The sequence below is a fragment of the Corvus moneduloides genome, unplaced genomic scaffold, assembly GCF_009650955.1.
Source record: "Corvus moneduloides isolate bCorMon1 unplaced genomic scaffold, bCorMon1.pri scaffold_89_arrow_ctg1, whole genome shotgun sequence".
Lineage (NCBI taxonomy): Eukaryota > Metazoa > Chordata > Aves > Passeriformes > Corvidae > Corvus > Corvus moneduloides.
The window spans coordinates 511,457-525,763 of NW_022436937.1; the positions used below are offsets into that span (position 1 = coordinate 511,457).

General features: G+C 53.4%; 1 protein-coding gene across 1 annotated transcript in view; it reads left to right on the forward strand.

The window, feature by feature from the left end:
• Positions 1 to 10,081, forward strand: part of LOC116439026 (zinc finger protein OZF-like) — a 365,981-nt gene extending 355,900 nt beyond the window's left edge. Inside the window, exon 2 of the mRNA XM_032098085.1 lies at positions 8,280 to 10,081. Coding sequence (XP_031953976.1) covers positions 8,280 to 9,454 — 1,175 coding nt within the window. The 3' untranslated portion in view covers positions 9,455 to 10,081. The remainder of the gene's footprint in view (positions 1 to 8,279) is intronic.
• Positions 10,082 to 14,307: the final 4,226 nt, after the last annotated feature.

Sequence of the window (14,307 nt, forward strand, 5' to 3'; positions counted from 1 at the left end):
TGTTGTCTGGTGTCATGTCACGAGCTTCCCCAAAGCGCCTCCAAGAAAGCCTCTCAGTGCAGCCGGCACATTGCACACAGCCACGGATCGCCAGCGAAACAGTCCGAGGATGAAGGAGCAAGAAGAGTTTTCGCAGAAGGGTTTGCAGGAGGGCTTTAATGCATCCACACTCGTGCAAGGTCTCAGAGAAGTCCCGGGGCAGAGCAATGGGGGGCCCAGGGTAAAGGAACTCATTGGGGAAACTCTGAGGGGGTATCAGGTAACCAGGGCTGTGGCGGCCAAGGGAGCCAAGGAGGGGAGCAGAACTGGGGTGCCTGAAGAGAACAGAACAAAGCATTCTGGGGAAGTTTTTCAGTCCCCATGAGCTGGAAAGGGACCGAGGACTTATCCCACCGTAGGACTCCTTTGGTTCCTTGTCCAGCAGGCCCACCGGCCTCCACACACCCTGCCATTCCCAGTTGCTCCCAGTTCCTCCCAGCGTGTGCACAGGTGGCTCCCAGCATGGGCCTGGCAGCTCCCAGTAACCCCCAGCCAGGGTCCAATCACACCCACTATAACCCAGTGTGATTGTAGCTACTCCCACTATGATCCCAGTCACTCCCAGTCACTCCCAGTATGGTGCCAGTGGCCACCAGTGTGATCCCAGTCACTCCCTGTCAATGCCAGTGTGACCCCAAGAGCCTCCAGTATGATCCCTGTGACTCCCTGTCTCTCCCAGTATATCCCTGTCACTCCCAGCATGCTCCCAGTCACTCCCACCTCCTCCCAGTTACTTTCATCATGATTCCAGTTGCTCACAGCCACTCCTAGTCACTCCCAATATGACTCCAGTCACCCTCAGTGTGATCCCAGTCTCACCCAGAATGGATCCAGTTGCTCCCACTGTGGTCCCAGTATGAACCCAGTTGCCTCCAGAGTAGTTCCAGTTGTTCCCAGTTCCTCCCCGTATGAATCCATTTGCCCCTAGGATAGTCCCAGTCCCTCTCAGCATGGTCCCAGTCATCCCAGTTGCCCCCAGTGTAGATCCAGTCACTCCCAGTTGCCCCCCAGCATGGTCCCAGCTGTTCCCATTGTGGTTCCAGTCACTCCAGTATGGTTACAGACAATCTCAGTACATCCCAGTTGCCCTCAGCATGCTCCTAGTCATTCCCAGGCACTCCCAGTTGCCCCAGTAAGGTTCTAGTTACCTCAGAATGATCTCAGTCTTTCCCAGTTTCTCCCACTTACCTCCAGGGCAATCCCAGTTTCTGTCGGTGTCCCAAAGTGTGGTCCCAGCTGCTCCCAGTATGGTCCCAGTTGTCCCAGTTGTGGTCTCAGTCCCCTCAGCATGGTTCCAGTACCTTCCAGTTGTTCTCAGTTGCTCCCAATGTGTCCCCATTTTCTTCCCAACATGAGTCCAGTAGCTCCCAGTAACCCCCAGTCAGGTTCCATTCACACCCACTATAATCCCAGTGGCTCCCAGGACGATCCAATAGGACACCAAGTCACTCCCAGTATGGTTCCAGTCATTTCCAGGATGATCCCAGTCACCCTCAGTACGATGCCAGTTGCCCCAAACTCCCTGTCAACCCCATTATGATCCCAGTAGCCTCCAATATGATCCCAGTCACTTCCTGCCACTTCCAGTATGATCCCAGTTGCACCCAGTCACCCCCAGTATGATCCCAGTCATTCCCAGATACTCCCAGTATTATTCCAGTCATGCCCAGAGTGACTCCCTGTCACTCCCAGGCTGGGCCCAGTTTCTCCCAGTCTCTTCCAGTATGGTTCCAGTCACGGCCAGAACCTTTCCAGTCACTCCCAGTCTGATTCCAGTAGGATCCCAGGCACTCTCAGATATTGCCAGTACTATTTCAGTCACTCCCAGTATGATCCCAGTCAGTTCCAATGGGATGCCAGTACGACCCCAGCATGGGCACAGCTGCTCCCATTATCATCCAGTGTGGTTCCAGTTGCTCCCAGTTACCCCCACTGTGGTTTCAATCTCTCCCAGTGCATCCCAGTTGCTCCCAGCATGTTCCCAGTCACTCCTTGATGCCCTGAGCAGCTTCCAGTGTGATCCCAGTGTCTCACAGCCACTCCCAGTCACCCTCAGTGCAGTGCCAGTTGCAGTGGTACCTTCCTGAGCTAGCACATTGTCCTGGTACAGAGCAAACTGCTGCCTGCCCCAAGCGAGGACAGGTGGAGTCCCATCCTGGCCCAGGGAGGTGGGCGAACCACCGGCATGGGTTCGCCCTGGCTCCCGATGGCTGATGTGTGCAAAGGAGGTAGGATAAAACGGAGGGCCTCTCGTGGGAGCAGGAGGTTTATTGCAGGGTGAGAACCCACGAGGAGAGACCACCAGGTGGCTCGCTGAGCTATTTTTGTACCCCGACAAACAGGTGTGGAAAACACACAGTAACTAATGATACCTCAGCTAGGGAGTGTTACCGGGGTGGGGAGAGGGGGCTACAGCAACTGGGAGCAGGGGTGGGTGGGAAGGAGCAACAGAGACCAATCAGCGACCGAATAACTCAGAGAAGAACCTAGATCCCTCTGGGAAAGCAGCCGGATATGGGGAAGGGAGATACATAGCTAAAAGGTAAGGCACGGATTTATGTATTTTTCGCAGCCTTATGAATGCTCAAGGCTTTTGGGGCTGGCTCTGGGGTTGGTCATGGTTCACTGCAACATCTCCCCCTTTTTTATTATTTCGAAGCAAATGGAGGTAGGTGTGGGAAGTTAGAGAGTAGGGGAAAAGGGAAAACATTCAGGGAAAGGGAACAGCAGGAAGAGGGCCGCAAGTTCTTCTTCAGATGGCATCTGGTGTGGGCACCTCTTCCAGGTGGTGGCTTTGGGGTCGTCGCTGTTCAGTGAGGTCAGGTGCAGTTTGACGAACTTTGCCAGCACCCACTTTGGTCGAGCTGGGGTCGACACGGCGGCATATCCCCTCCCCCAAGCTAGTAACTTGAACAGGCCCTCAACTTTGTGAGTCTCAGGGTCTTTGACCAGCACAGATGGATTTTCTTTTAGTTTAGTTGTGGTCGAATTTTTAATGTGCCGTTATACCGGGGGGGCCAGGCTCTTTGAAGGAACAATTTAAAAAGTTAATGGTGAAGAGAGCCCTGCAGAGTCTCTCAATGGGCGAATTAGTCTCTGCTCCTCCTCACTGCTGGGCAAGGACTCTTTTGAGCGTCTGATGGGTATGCTCAACTATAGATTGGCCCGTGGGAGAATAAGGGATACCTGTAGTGTGCTTAATTCCCCACGTGTCGAAGAACTGGTGGAGGTTCTTCGAGACGTATGCTGGTCTGTTGTCTGTCTTGATTTCTGCTGGCACCCCCAGAATGGCAAATGCCAACAGAAAGTGTTTGATGACATCTTTTGCCTTCTCCCCACAATGAGAAGAGGCAAAAACTGCTCTTGAGAAGGTGTCTACTGAGATGTGGACATACTTAGACCTCCCGAATTCGGGGACGTGAGTCACGTCAGTCTGCCACAGCTGGCAGCTATTGAGACCACGTGGACACACACCAGACCCTAGCGATGGGATCTGATATTTCTGGCAGTCAGGACAAGTCGCCACAATGGCCTTAGCTTGGTCATGCGAGAGATGGAACATGCGGACCAAAGCCGGGACGTTTTGATGGTAGAATCGATGGCTCAACTTAGCTTGTTGAACATTCCCGGTAGTGATGCCAGTTGTACTGGGGCTGCCAAGGCGTCAGCATTCCTGTTCCCTTCAACAATAGGACCGGAGAGGTCGGCATACAACCTCACGTACATGACATAATAGGGTTGCTCTCGGTGGGACAGCAAAAAGACGAGCTGCGAGAGCACGTGATATAATTTAGGATTTGAAACTTCTTTGAGCATTGAGTGCTCTGCTCTCTCTACCACTCCAGCCACATAGGCTGAATCAGTGACAATGTTTATTGGTTCCTTTTGGAATCGCTCGAAGGCTCTGACTACTGTGGCTAACTCTGCAATTTGAGGAGATCCCTCAACTACTTCAATGTCTTTTTCCCACTCGGATGTTTGGGGATTTCTCCAAGTCAGAACAGATCTGTGAGAAGCCCCTGACCCATCTTTGAAAACTGTCAGGGCTCAAAGCGGTTTGTTGCTTCGAAACAATTTCGGGACCAATTTGAAATTCACATTAAACAATTGGTGTGGCAGATGGTGGCTAGAGAGTTTTCCTGAGTAACTATCTAGGGCAAACTGCAGGCACTCGCTGCTCTGTAGAGCGAAATCAACATCATCTAATTTGAATGGCATGTAAATGCACGAGAATTCGCACCCTGCGAGAACGCAGAGGCAAGAGCTGGCCTTCCTTATCAGTTGCGCCGTCAATTCTTGTGGTGTGGTAATGCTTTTGGACGGCTGGTGAGGCAAGAACACCCACTCTATGATTAAGAGGGGGTCCTTGATCCTCTCGTCCCGCTGAAAAGTAAGGCCTTGCAAGTGTGGTAGCTGGCCCATAATTATGAATTTGAACTGCAGGCCTGGTTCCATCCAGTGTGCCTGCTTGGTGGAAAGAGCTTTCTGGACCTTACCAAGGGCCTCCTGCACCTCTGGGGTTAGGGATCGGGGAGAGTCCAACGCACCATCGCCTCGCAGCAGGTTAAAGAGGGGGCTGAGGCTTTCTGTGGAGATCCCTAACAGGGGCCAGACCCAGTTCACTGTACCACACAGTTGCTGCAGGTCGCGAAGGGTCCGGGGCTCGTCAGCTATGGCAAGCTGTTGGGGAGCGATGGTTGTCTCACGGATCTGGAGGCCAAGGTAGGTCAGGGGGCACAAGCGCTGGACCTTGTCAGGATGGACTACAAAACCTGCAGCTTCAGTTGCTCAGATTGTTAGATCTAGGGTTAAGTCTAAGCATGTTTCGTCTGGGGCACACACAAGGACGTCATCCATGTAATGGAGGATGATTGCCTCTGGAGCCTGTTTCCGGACAGGGGACAGGACCCGCACAGCATACCAATGGCAAATGCTGGGGCTGTTTTTCATGCCCTGAGGCAGCACTGTCCAATGATATCTGCACATGGGGACTTGCCGATTAACAGATGGCACTGAGAAGGCAAATCTAGGAGCATTGCTGGGGTGCAGAGGTATGTGGAAGAAGCAGTCTTTGATGTCTATGACAGCTAGCTTCCACATATGAGGGAGCATTGATGGTGAAGGCATGCCTGGTTGTAGGGGTCCCATATCCTCCATGACTGCGTTAATTTTACACAGATTGTGCAAAAGCGTCCTTCCGTTTCATTTCGGTTTTGGGAGAACAAACACAGGGGAATTCCAAGGGCTATTAGTTGGGACTATGTGGCCCTTGGCAAGTTGCTCTTCCACGAGGGAAATGAGAGCGCGAAGTTTCTCGATGGATACCAGCCACTGTTCTTCCCATACGGGCATGTTAGGCAGCCAATTACTGCGTGGGTGGTCGCACTCAACAGTGGCCCGCCCTAAAAACCCTGGGCTGCTGGAATAACAGCTCGAGTTCCCCAGTGGGACAAGGTATCTCTACTCCACAGGGTAAACTCTGCGTCAATAACAAAAGGCCGGATGGTAGGCAAATTTCCTTCCGGGCCTTGGATGGTCACATTTTGGGTGCTCCTTAAAGCTGTAGCTTTACCCCCAGTCCCAGCAGTGTTCCCAGCCACTTCAGGTGGGTTCAAGTTCCCATGCCTGGGGCAACTCTCTGCAAGAGATCACAGTGATGTCTGCCCCCGTATCCATCATACCTGGCATGCGAACTCACTCACCCCCTTGGCTCAACTCACACTCAAGGGTTGGCCAGTTGGGTCCCATCACTTCTGCCCAGAACGCTTGTGCCTCTTGCTGGTTTGTTAGGCAACCTTTCGGGATGACTCGTCCTTGTGTGATCGTAGCACCTTCTGGAATAAAAAGAGGAGCATGATGACACTCAACCAGGAACACAAGCACCTCTCCCCCACCACTGGTGGTAAGGGGATGGACGGGAAGACTTCAGCTCCCGGGTGATCCAGTGCTGCAAGTCCTGTAATAAACGTGTCTGACTCCAGCGGGATGGGTATTGCCACTTGGGCCAGAACAAGTCTATCACCAGTTTGTTTAACGAGGAGGCTGGAGGTCAGGGTGATGGGCACTGTCTTCCCCAGCTTCCAGGTGTAAAACTGAACTGCTGCATCAACTAGCTCAGCTTCTGTCCAGTCCTGTAAATTGTCCTTTTTTGATGATACAGCAGCTCCATTTATGTCCTCACGCGGAGCTGTATCGTGCTGCTTGTTCAGTTTCCCAAGGGTGGTGCTTGGGTGTTCGGTCAGTGGCTGCAGCAACATCCCTGCCCCAGGTGGCCCGAACCTGGAATGAAAGGCTCAGGCACAGGTGTTACTGCCCGGGGTTCTTTGCATCCCTTTGCCCAGTGCCCCAGCTTCCCACAGCGATGACACCTGCTCTGGGGTGGAGGCTTCCCTCATTGACTCACCACCCCCACTACCCCTCTGCTTTTATTATTTTGAATTTCGGAGGTGATTGACACCAACTTCACACAGGTTTCTACCATGAGATCTAAGGTGGGAAAAGGATCTAAAGGTAGGGCTCTGAGAACTGCCTTGCAGGCTTCGTTTGTGTTAGAGTGGGCCAACTCCGTCAGCAGCTGCTGTTGGAATTCATGCCCCTCTGTCTGCGAGCGAACGGCCTGTGTGAGGCGCTCTACAAACTCTACAAAGGGTTATGATTGCCCTTGCAGGACTTGTGTGAAGTGGGTTTTTGGGGCAGCAGTGCTGGGAGTAAGGGACAGAGCTCTCTGAGCAGCCTGCTTGAGGTCTTGCAGGACTGATTCATTAGCAGCCTGATCTTGGGGCTTAGTCCAATCCTTTTCCCTGCAAAGGTGATCTAAAGTAAGCACTGCAAGTTGGGCATCGCTTTGGTAGGAAGCAAGAAGATCTCGCAGTGCCTTTTTCCACATTCTTTCCCAGAGAAGATACTCAGTTTGGCGTGCACTGCGGGTGGCTCCAGACGGGGGTGGAATATACTCGCAGTTCTTTTTCTTTTTTTGTTTTACACCGGTGAGGGGAGGATACGAGCCATGGGAAATAAACTGTCACATGCTCAGCAGAGTTTTTATGTCTCGGTGGTGGGTATTCTTCTAAGTTATGATTTAAGTTTTCTAAGGGACTTCCAAAGCGCTTTATAGGGTGGATCTCATACTACTTCCCTGCCGCTGCTGCTGAACATGTGCAGGACACTGGATTTTGGGCACGTGTTGTGCAATGGCTCGGGGAAGCAGCTGCCACGGGAGAAAAAGCAGTCTACCGGTACATGTCCCTATGTGCAGCTATTATAAATGCACTTAAGAAGCCCTGGGTGGAAGAGGAGGGACAAAGGAGGATCAAGAAAAGGAGAAGGAAGCACGAGGTCGAGCACTCCCTGAATTCACAGCCCCCCACCCATGGGATCATCACCCCCCATCACTCAGGTGGCCGGGAAGGGGGAGCCTGGCCCAGAAATCCTGGGTTGGGTTTTTTTTTGCAGGGGGATGTTTGGAGAATGAAGAACTCCAAAGCTGAGCAGAAAATGCCCCTTGGGGGGACATTGGGGGGGTCCCAGTGGTGGCTGCTGGCAGAGGCAGTCTGGAGGAGCAGAGCCCTGTGACCCCCAGGACCCCAAAGTGGGGAGCCCAGAGAGGGGGGAGCGCCGCGATTCACAGGACCCTCAACAGCCTGGAGAGGGGCAGGGGGGACTCCTTGGAGCCCATCACCCCCAGCATTCCTAAGTGGGGAGACACAAGAGGGGGGAGCTTTTTGGATTCCTGGGGCTCCCAGCAGCCTGGGGAGGGCGGGGACCAAGTAGAGAGGGGGACCCCCAATACAAGCGTGACCCCCAGCAGCTGGGACAGGGGGGAACCCCGAACACCAACGAGGAGGGCAGAGACAGGGAACTCCTGGGAGGCTTTTTCAGAGCAGATTTTTATGGACACACAATGCCTGGTGACTTCTAGAGATGGACTTGGGCAGAGGGACCTTCAAACTCAACGTGCTTATCCCTTGTTTTCCCCCAAACCAGGATTTCCCATTCCCAAGCCTTGGCCAGATATAGGAGGAGGCTGCGAGGAAGAGGAAGATGCCCCGGGACACCCAGGCAGGTGAGGAGGAAGTCACGGCCCCTTTTCCCTCTCTCCTGCTCCATCTCCCAGCCCAGCATTGCCCCCGGCTGCAGGACAACCCCGCTGCCAACGCCGTCCTGCCGGGGACGGACTGGGGGGATCTCCTTGCCCTTCCCTGTGGCACGGAGGCAAATCCCATCCTCTCCTTCCTCCCCAGACAAGGAGCTGAGGATGGAGCCCAGGGAGGACAAATCCCTGCAGCAGAACCTGGTGGAAGAGGCCGTTTTGAGCAGCTCCCTGGCGCAGGAATCCAATGGGGAGGAAAATGCCCGGAGATGCCACAGGAGGAGGGGCTGCAAACCCAGCCCAGGGTGCTCTGAGGAGGAAAGACCCACCCTGTGCCAGGAAGGTGGCTGCAGATCGAGCCGGAGCTCGGATCTGGTGGTTCACGAGCAGCTTCACGCTGGGGAGAAGCCCTACGAGTGTGGGGAATGTGGGAAGAGCTTCAGCCACAGCTCCACCCTGCTCCGCCACCAAATGATCCACACTGGGGAACGGCCCTATGAGTGTGGGGAGTGTGGGAAGGGCTTCAGATGCAGCTCCACCCTGATCCGCCACCACATGATCCATACTGGGGAACGGCCCTATGAGTGTGGGGAATGCGGGAAGGGCTTCAGAGACAACTCCACCCTGCTCCGCCACCAGATGATCCACACGGGAGAGAGGCCCCACGAGTGTTCCGAGTGTGGGAAGAGGTTTCAGACCAGTTCCAGTCTCCTCCTGCACCAGCGGATTCACACAGAGGAGAGGCCCTTCCGCTGCCCCGACTGCAGGAAGGGCTTCACACAAAACTCCCACCTTGTCAGACACCGGCGCATCCACACTGGGGAGAGACCCTACGAGTGTGAGGAATGTGGGATGAGCTTCAGCCGGAGCTTCCACCTCATCCGCCACCAGATGATCCACACTGGGGAACGCCCCTACGAGTGTGAGGAGTGTGGGAAGAGCTTCAGCCAGAGCACCAACCTGATCTTCCACCAGAACATCCACACTGGGGAAAGGCCATACAAGTGCTTGGAATGTGGGAAGAGCTTCAGCCAGCGCGGCAACCTGACCGTCCATAAAAAGATCCACACTGGGGAGAAGCCCTACGAGTGTTCCGAGTGTGGGAAGAGGTTTCAGACCCCCTCCAGTCTCTTCCTGCACCACCAGATTCACACAGAGGAGAGGCCCTTCCGCTGCCCTGACTGCGGGAAGGGCTTCAAGCAAAACTCTGGCCTCATCATCCACCGGCGCATCCACACCAGGGAGAAGCCCTACGAGTGTGAGGCATGTGGGAAGAGCTTCACCCACACCTCTACCTTGACCAGACACCAACGGAGGCACCAGTAAGGGAAGCCCTGCAAGTGCCCCGACTGTGGGAAGAGCTTCGTGCCCGGCTCCAACCTCATCCCTTTTTGCAGGAGCCACACTGGGAAAAGCCCTGGTGGCCCACATTCCCTGTGATCCATATTGGGAAGACCCCTGGCTGGTTATCCTTTTATTTTGGCCCTAATTGTCTTCTGATTCATCCTCATCACTTAAAAACACCCAAAATAGGACTAAAAAGAAAGAAATTGATCACAGATGTTTGAAGTCCCGCCATTTCACAGGTATTTGAGGGGGAATTTAGGGTTTGGGGACATATTCTGGAGTATTTGTGGGTTCTTGGGGGATTTTGGGCAGTGTTCTCCATCTCTTTGCACTCCAAAAGCCAAGAGGGATCACCTCAAAATGACTCAATCCCACTGAAAACAATTCAATCCTACCCCAAAAGGGCTCAATCCCACCTCAAAATGGCTTGTTCCCACCTCAAAAAAACTCAGTCCCATGCCAAAATTACTCGATTCTACAGCCTCCAGGGTGAGATGGGGTTGAAAGGTGACTGGGATCCAGATTTGGAGGGGTGGGATCAGGATTGTGTAGGGCTGGCTCTGTGGGTGGTGTTTTGATAGTAAATAAAACTTTCAGAATGACTGACTTCTGTCCCATTCATTTTCAGTCCGTTCCAGTTCTGTTTTCAGACTGCCACCTTCTCAGCTGACTGTGTTTGTGTCCTCCTTTCTCTTCTGCCTTTCTTTGCCCGCTCTGTTTCTCTCACAGTGTCTCTCTTTAGCCAGGGCAGCTCCCAGCCAAAGACCCTCCCCTGATTTTGTTCCCAGTCCATGAGCTACGACAACCATGGGTGAAGTTACGACGGCTGGCAGTGAAATGTCACTGTAAGATCTTGCTCCACTTGGCTTTCGACCCCTTCTCAAGAGCTTTGCCTTCAAGGGCAGGAACATCTTTTCCTTGCTGGAACCTGGAACTCCAGACCCTTGGAGTGTGTGCCATGGATCCCAGAGGGGCATTCCTGAGGCTCCCAAGTTGCTGGTTCTGCTGTGCCTCCTGCGGGCAGGGGCAGGTGACAGGTGACAAGGTCCAGCAGCTCTGCTGGTTGTGCAGTGTCACAATGGCCCCTCTGGTTCCATGAGGCTCCTCTGTGAAACAATGGGCCCTTGGTTCCAGGAGGTTCCACGGTGTCACAAAGATCTCCTTGGTTCCGTGAGGAGCACAATAGCTTTGCATAAACACTGAGCAACCCCTGCCTGATACACCTGGGCACATCTGTCTGCATCCCAAGGAGGGGTTAAAGATGAGAATGGCACCAGCAGCTTCCACCTGCAGCAGAGATCAAGGCAAAGGACGGGAACAGAGAATTCTGCTGCAAGACTCAGAGAATTCTGCTCACAGAGATCACGTCTGGTCATGCTGTCCCTTGTAGAAAGGTGACATCATTCCAGGCAGCCTGTACTGAGCATGCGGTTGCGAGCGGGGTTTGTTGTTTAGGAAACCTGCTCAGGCTTTTCCATTCTTTCCTTACAAACAGGAAAACTTCTCTGGGGCCTGTGTGCAGGCAGAGCCCTGAGGAGAGCAGGTGGGACATGGTGCAGTGGGCTGGGACAGCCAGCTGCAGAGCTCAGGGACAAGGTTCTGATGCAGGGAACAGAGATGTCAGTGCCAGGTGGGCGATGTCAGACATGGTGAGGTTGGGGGTGAGGAGCAGGTTGTCCAAACAGGGTCAGCCTTCAAAGGGCTCATTCTGCTACATGCCCAGACCTCCTAAGGAGACATTCAGCATCCAAATTAATTGGAGAATGCTTCTATCACCTCTTCTCTGAAAAAAAAAAAAAAAAAAATTAAGTCACAAGGCGTACTTTGAAATCTTCCTCCTTAACAGAACTCCAAACTGACTCCAGTGAGCTGTAGAAGCCCTGAATACTTGAAGACAATTGAAGGAAGAGAAAGAGCTCTTTCAGGCTTTCTGTATTTTAATGAGCCCCACAGTGGATTTGGGGCTGAGTCCAGGACCCTCAGGGACTGAGAGAAGGCTGAAGAAGCTGCTCAAGGAGTCAGAAGCAAAACTCCAAGTCCCTTGGAACACCAATGGGTCCCACTGAGGGCAGGGACTGCCAAAGCCTCCCCAGGGACTTGTGAGAGCAGATCCTTGAGCTCTGCCAGGATTGCAGGGAGCTGCAATGCTGAGAAAGCCCTGGGCTGGTTGGAGGAAGCAGAAAGACCCAGCCCTGAGCCCAGGCCTGGCACAGCAGGGCCTGTCCCTCCCAGGTGGCTCAGGGCTGTTTTGGGGCAGTGGGATGTGAGGGGGAGGAAGGACAAATGTCATAAAATGCAACCCCTGCCAGCCTCTTCAGGGAGGGTGAGGGAGAACCAAAGTGCAGCCCCTCAATGGAAAGTTCCTTCTGTGGGGCTTCCAGAAGCAGTCCCAGAGCCCAGGGGACAAAGCCCTGGGTGCCTCTAGCCGTGCCAGCCCTGCCCAGCCCTTGGCCGTCTCTCCTGCAGGCTGTGCCCCCCTGTCCATGCTGTTCCTCTGCCCTGGCCAGCTGCACACGCCCATCTCACAACATTTTTGTACCCTCCCTGGGGTCCCTGCACCCAGCGCTGCCGGTCCCTGGCACACAGGGCCATGGCAGGAGCCCAACCCTGCCGAGGGGCTTTGGAGCAGGTTGATGGGGTTTAGGAGGGGGTGGGATAGGGGAAATAGGGCTTGGAAAGGCGGTCTTCATGCCCAGGAGGGGTGGGTTGGAGTTTGGGAGGCTGGGATGGGGTATGGAATGAGACAGCTGAAGGCTGGGGATGATGTGTCGGGGGGGGATCCCTGTTCCTAAGTGGGTTTTGGGGTATCCCATGTTTCTGGAGAGATTTCAGGGTATCCCCCATTCCTGATGAGGTGTTTTTGGAGTACTCCCACAGTTCTTAGTGGTTGTTCCTGAGAGCAGTGGCACACGTGGCTCCAGTACTCAGAGCTGGGGCCCCACATGAAGGGACACAAGGAGCTGGTTTGAGGGAGAACCCTGCTGCTTTCCACCAGTTTTGGGGGTTATAAGCGGCTTGTGGGGGTCCCACATTTGATGGATGGGGAGTGCCCCATTTCTCCAGCCCTCCCCCAAATAAGATTTCTGCCACTCAGAGCTTTTCTCGCTGATGACTCCCCAGGTGCCAGGCAGACCTGCAGCGCCCGGTGCTCCCCACCTGGAGCCCACCTGCATCTGCCCCTCACCCCCAGTGCTCCCAGGAGCAGAATCTGGGGATGAGTCCTTCAGAAGCTTTTTGTGGCTCTGGATGCTGTAAAGGCTCTTTCCACCATTTTCACATCTATTGTGCACATAAAAAATCCACCAGAAAGAAACTTCTTGGCGATCCTGTAACTAAAGCGGTGCACCATTTACTCCTGCTCCTGTGTCCTTGCCCAGGGCCTGCTCAGCAGAAAGCAGCTGTGGATGTCACTTTTGGACTCCATACAACTTCTGGAGTCACAGAATGGGTTGGGTCGGGAACGTCCTTAAAGCTCATCTAGCTCCAACTGATTATCTTCCACTCTCTCTCTCTCCCTGTCTCTGACAGGTTTTTTCATATTTCTTTCTGTTATAAATAAACTATGTAATTTGTGCTATTATATATAAAACTGAAACGTAATTAGACCCTACAGAGACCGAGTTTCTAAATCCCTGCACCAGCCTGGCTGAGAGAAAAATTTCACAACACTAAAAGTATTTCTTTCACAATAAGTGAGGATTCCACCTAGGTGGGGTTGGATCTTATCACCAGGACATTTGCACCATGACGACTTGATCACCACACTCTGATATCTACATCACATCTGATAAGGAATTGGACATTCCGGGAACTAAAAATAACTATTCCAGGAACCAGAGATGGCCCATCCATCAGCAGAAATGGCCCACTCATCACCCAGGATGGACAATTCATCAGACCCAGGAAAGGCTTTGTGCGGCCCAACTCCGGGACAAGAAAACTTCATGAATACAAGAAGAATAGAATTAATTTGGACTCTACCCAAAAACTGTATAAGAAGGGACCAGCCAAAGCAGCATTCGTGAACTTGGGAGGTCTGGTGCGATAGAGATCAGATCTATGCGTGTTCACCCAGCTCCGACCCCGGGCTTGGTGCTGTTTTTCTCGATCCTGGCGTTTGAACCCGATATTTCAGTCGCATAATAAATGCCATTTCTTTATTAAATTTGATTCGGCAATTTTGTTTATATTATTTCTATATCTCTACATCACATTTCTCATTCAATAAAACTGGGGTTGTTTAATAAAATCCCTAAGTGTTGAGCTTTTGATGGGGTTTTAGTTTAGTCCCAGTTTATTTTTTCTGTTAAAGGAATCCCCCCCCCCCCCCCCCCCCCCCCCCCCCCCCCCCCCCCCATACATGTTGCTAAGGGAACAAATCGCTGATCACTGGATACTTAAGAAAACAAAGAGCTAACCACTGGGGGTGGGGTATGCCTGGCTACTCTTTTGTTTCACCTGAGTGTGGGGTCAGTTGGGTCTCAGTGTTCGGAGAGAGAGAGGAGCTGCTGGTTCTTTTTCAGCCGCCTTTCTGCTGGAAACAACACAGGGATCCCAAAGCCGCCTTCCCTGCCCCGCTGGAGGCTGGGCTGTGGCCGCCCTGCCCTGCCGTTGCTTCGAGCCTTTGCTACGCTGTAGCCGTGCTCGCCCTTCCTGCCTAGACCTCCGGGGGGTTCCCCACTTGGATACATCGCATCTGCCACCCGGAATTCCTGTTCGTCCCTGCCCTTCCAGCCCGCCATTCCAGCCTGCCGTTCCCGAGGGTCCGGCCAGGGGTTTGTGAAGCCTTTGTCCCATCCTTTCTGGGATCCCAGGCCCCCAGTGCCGCGTGC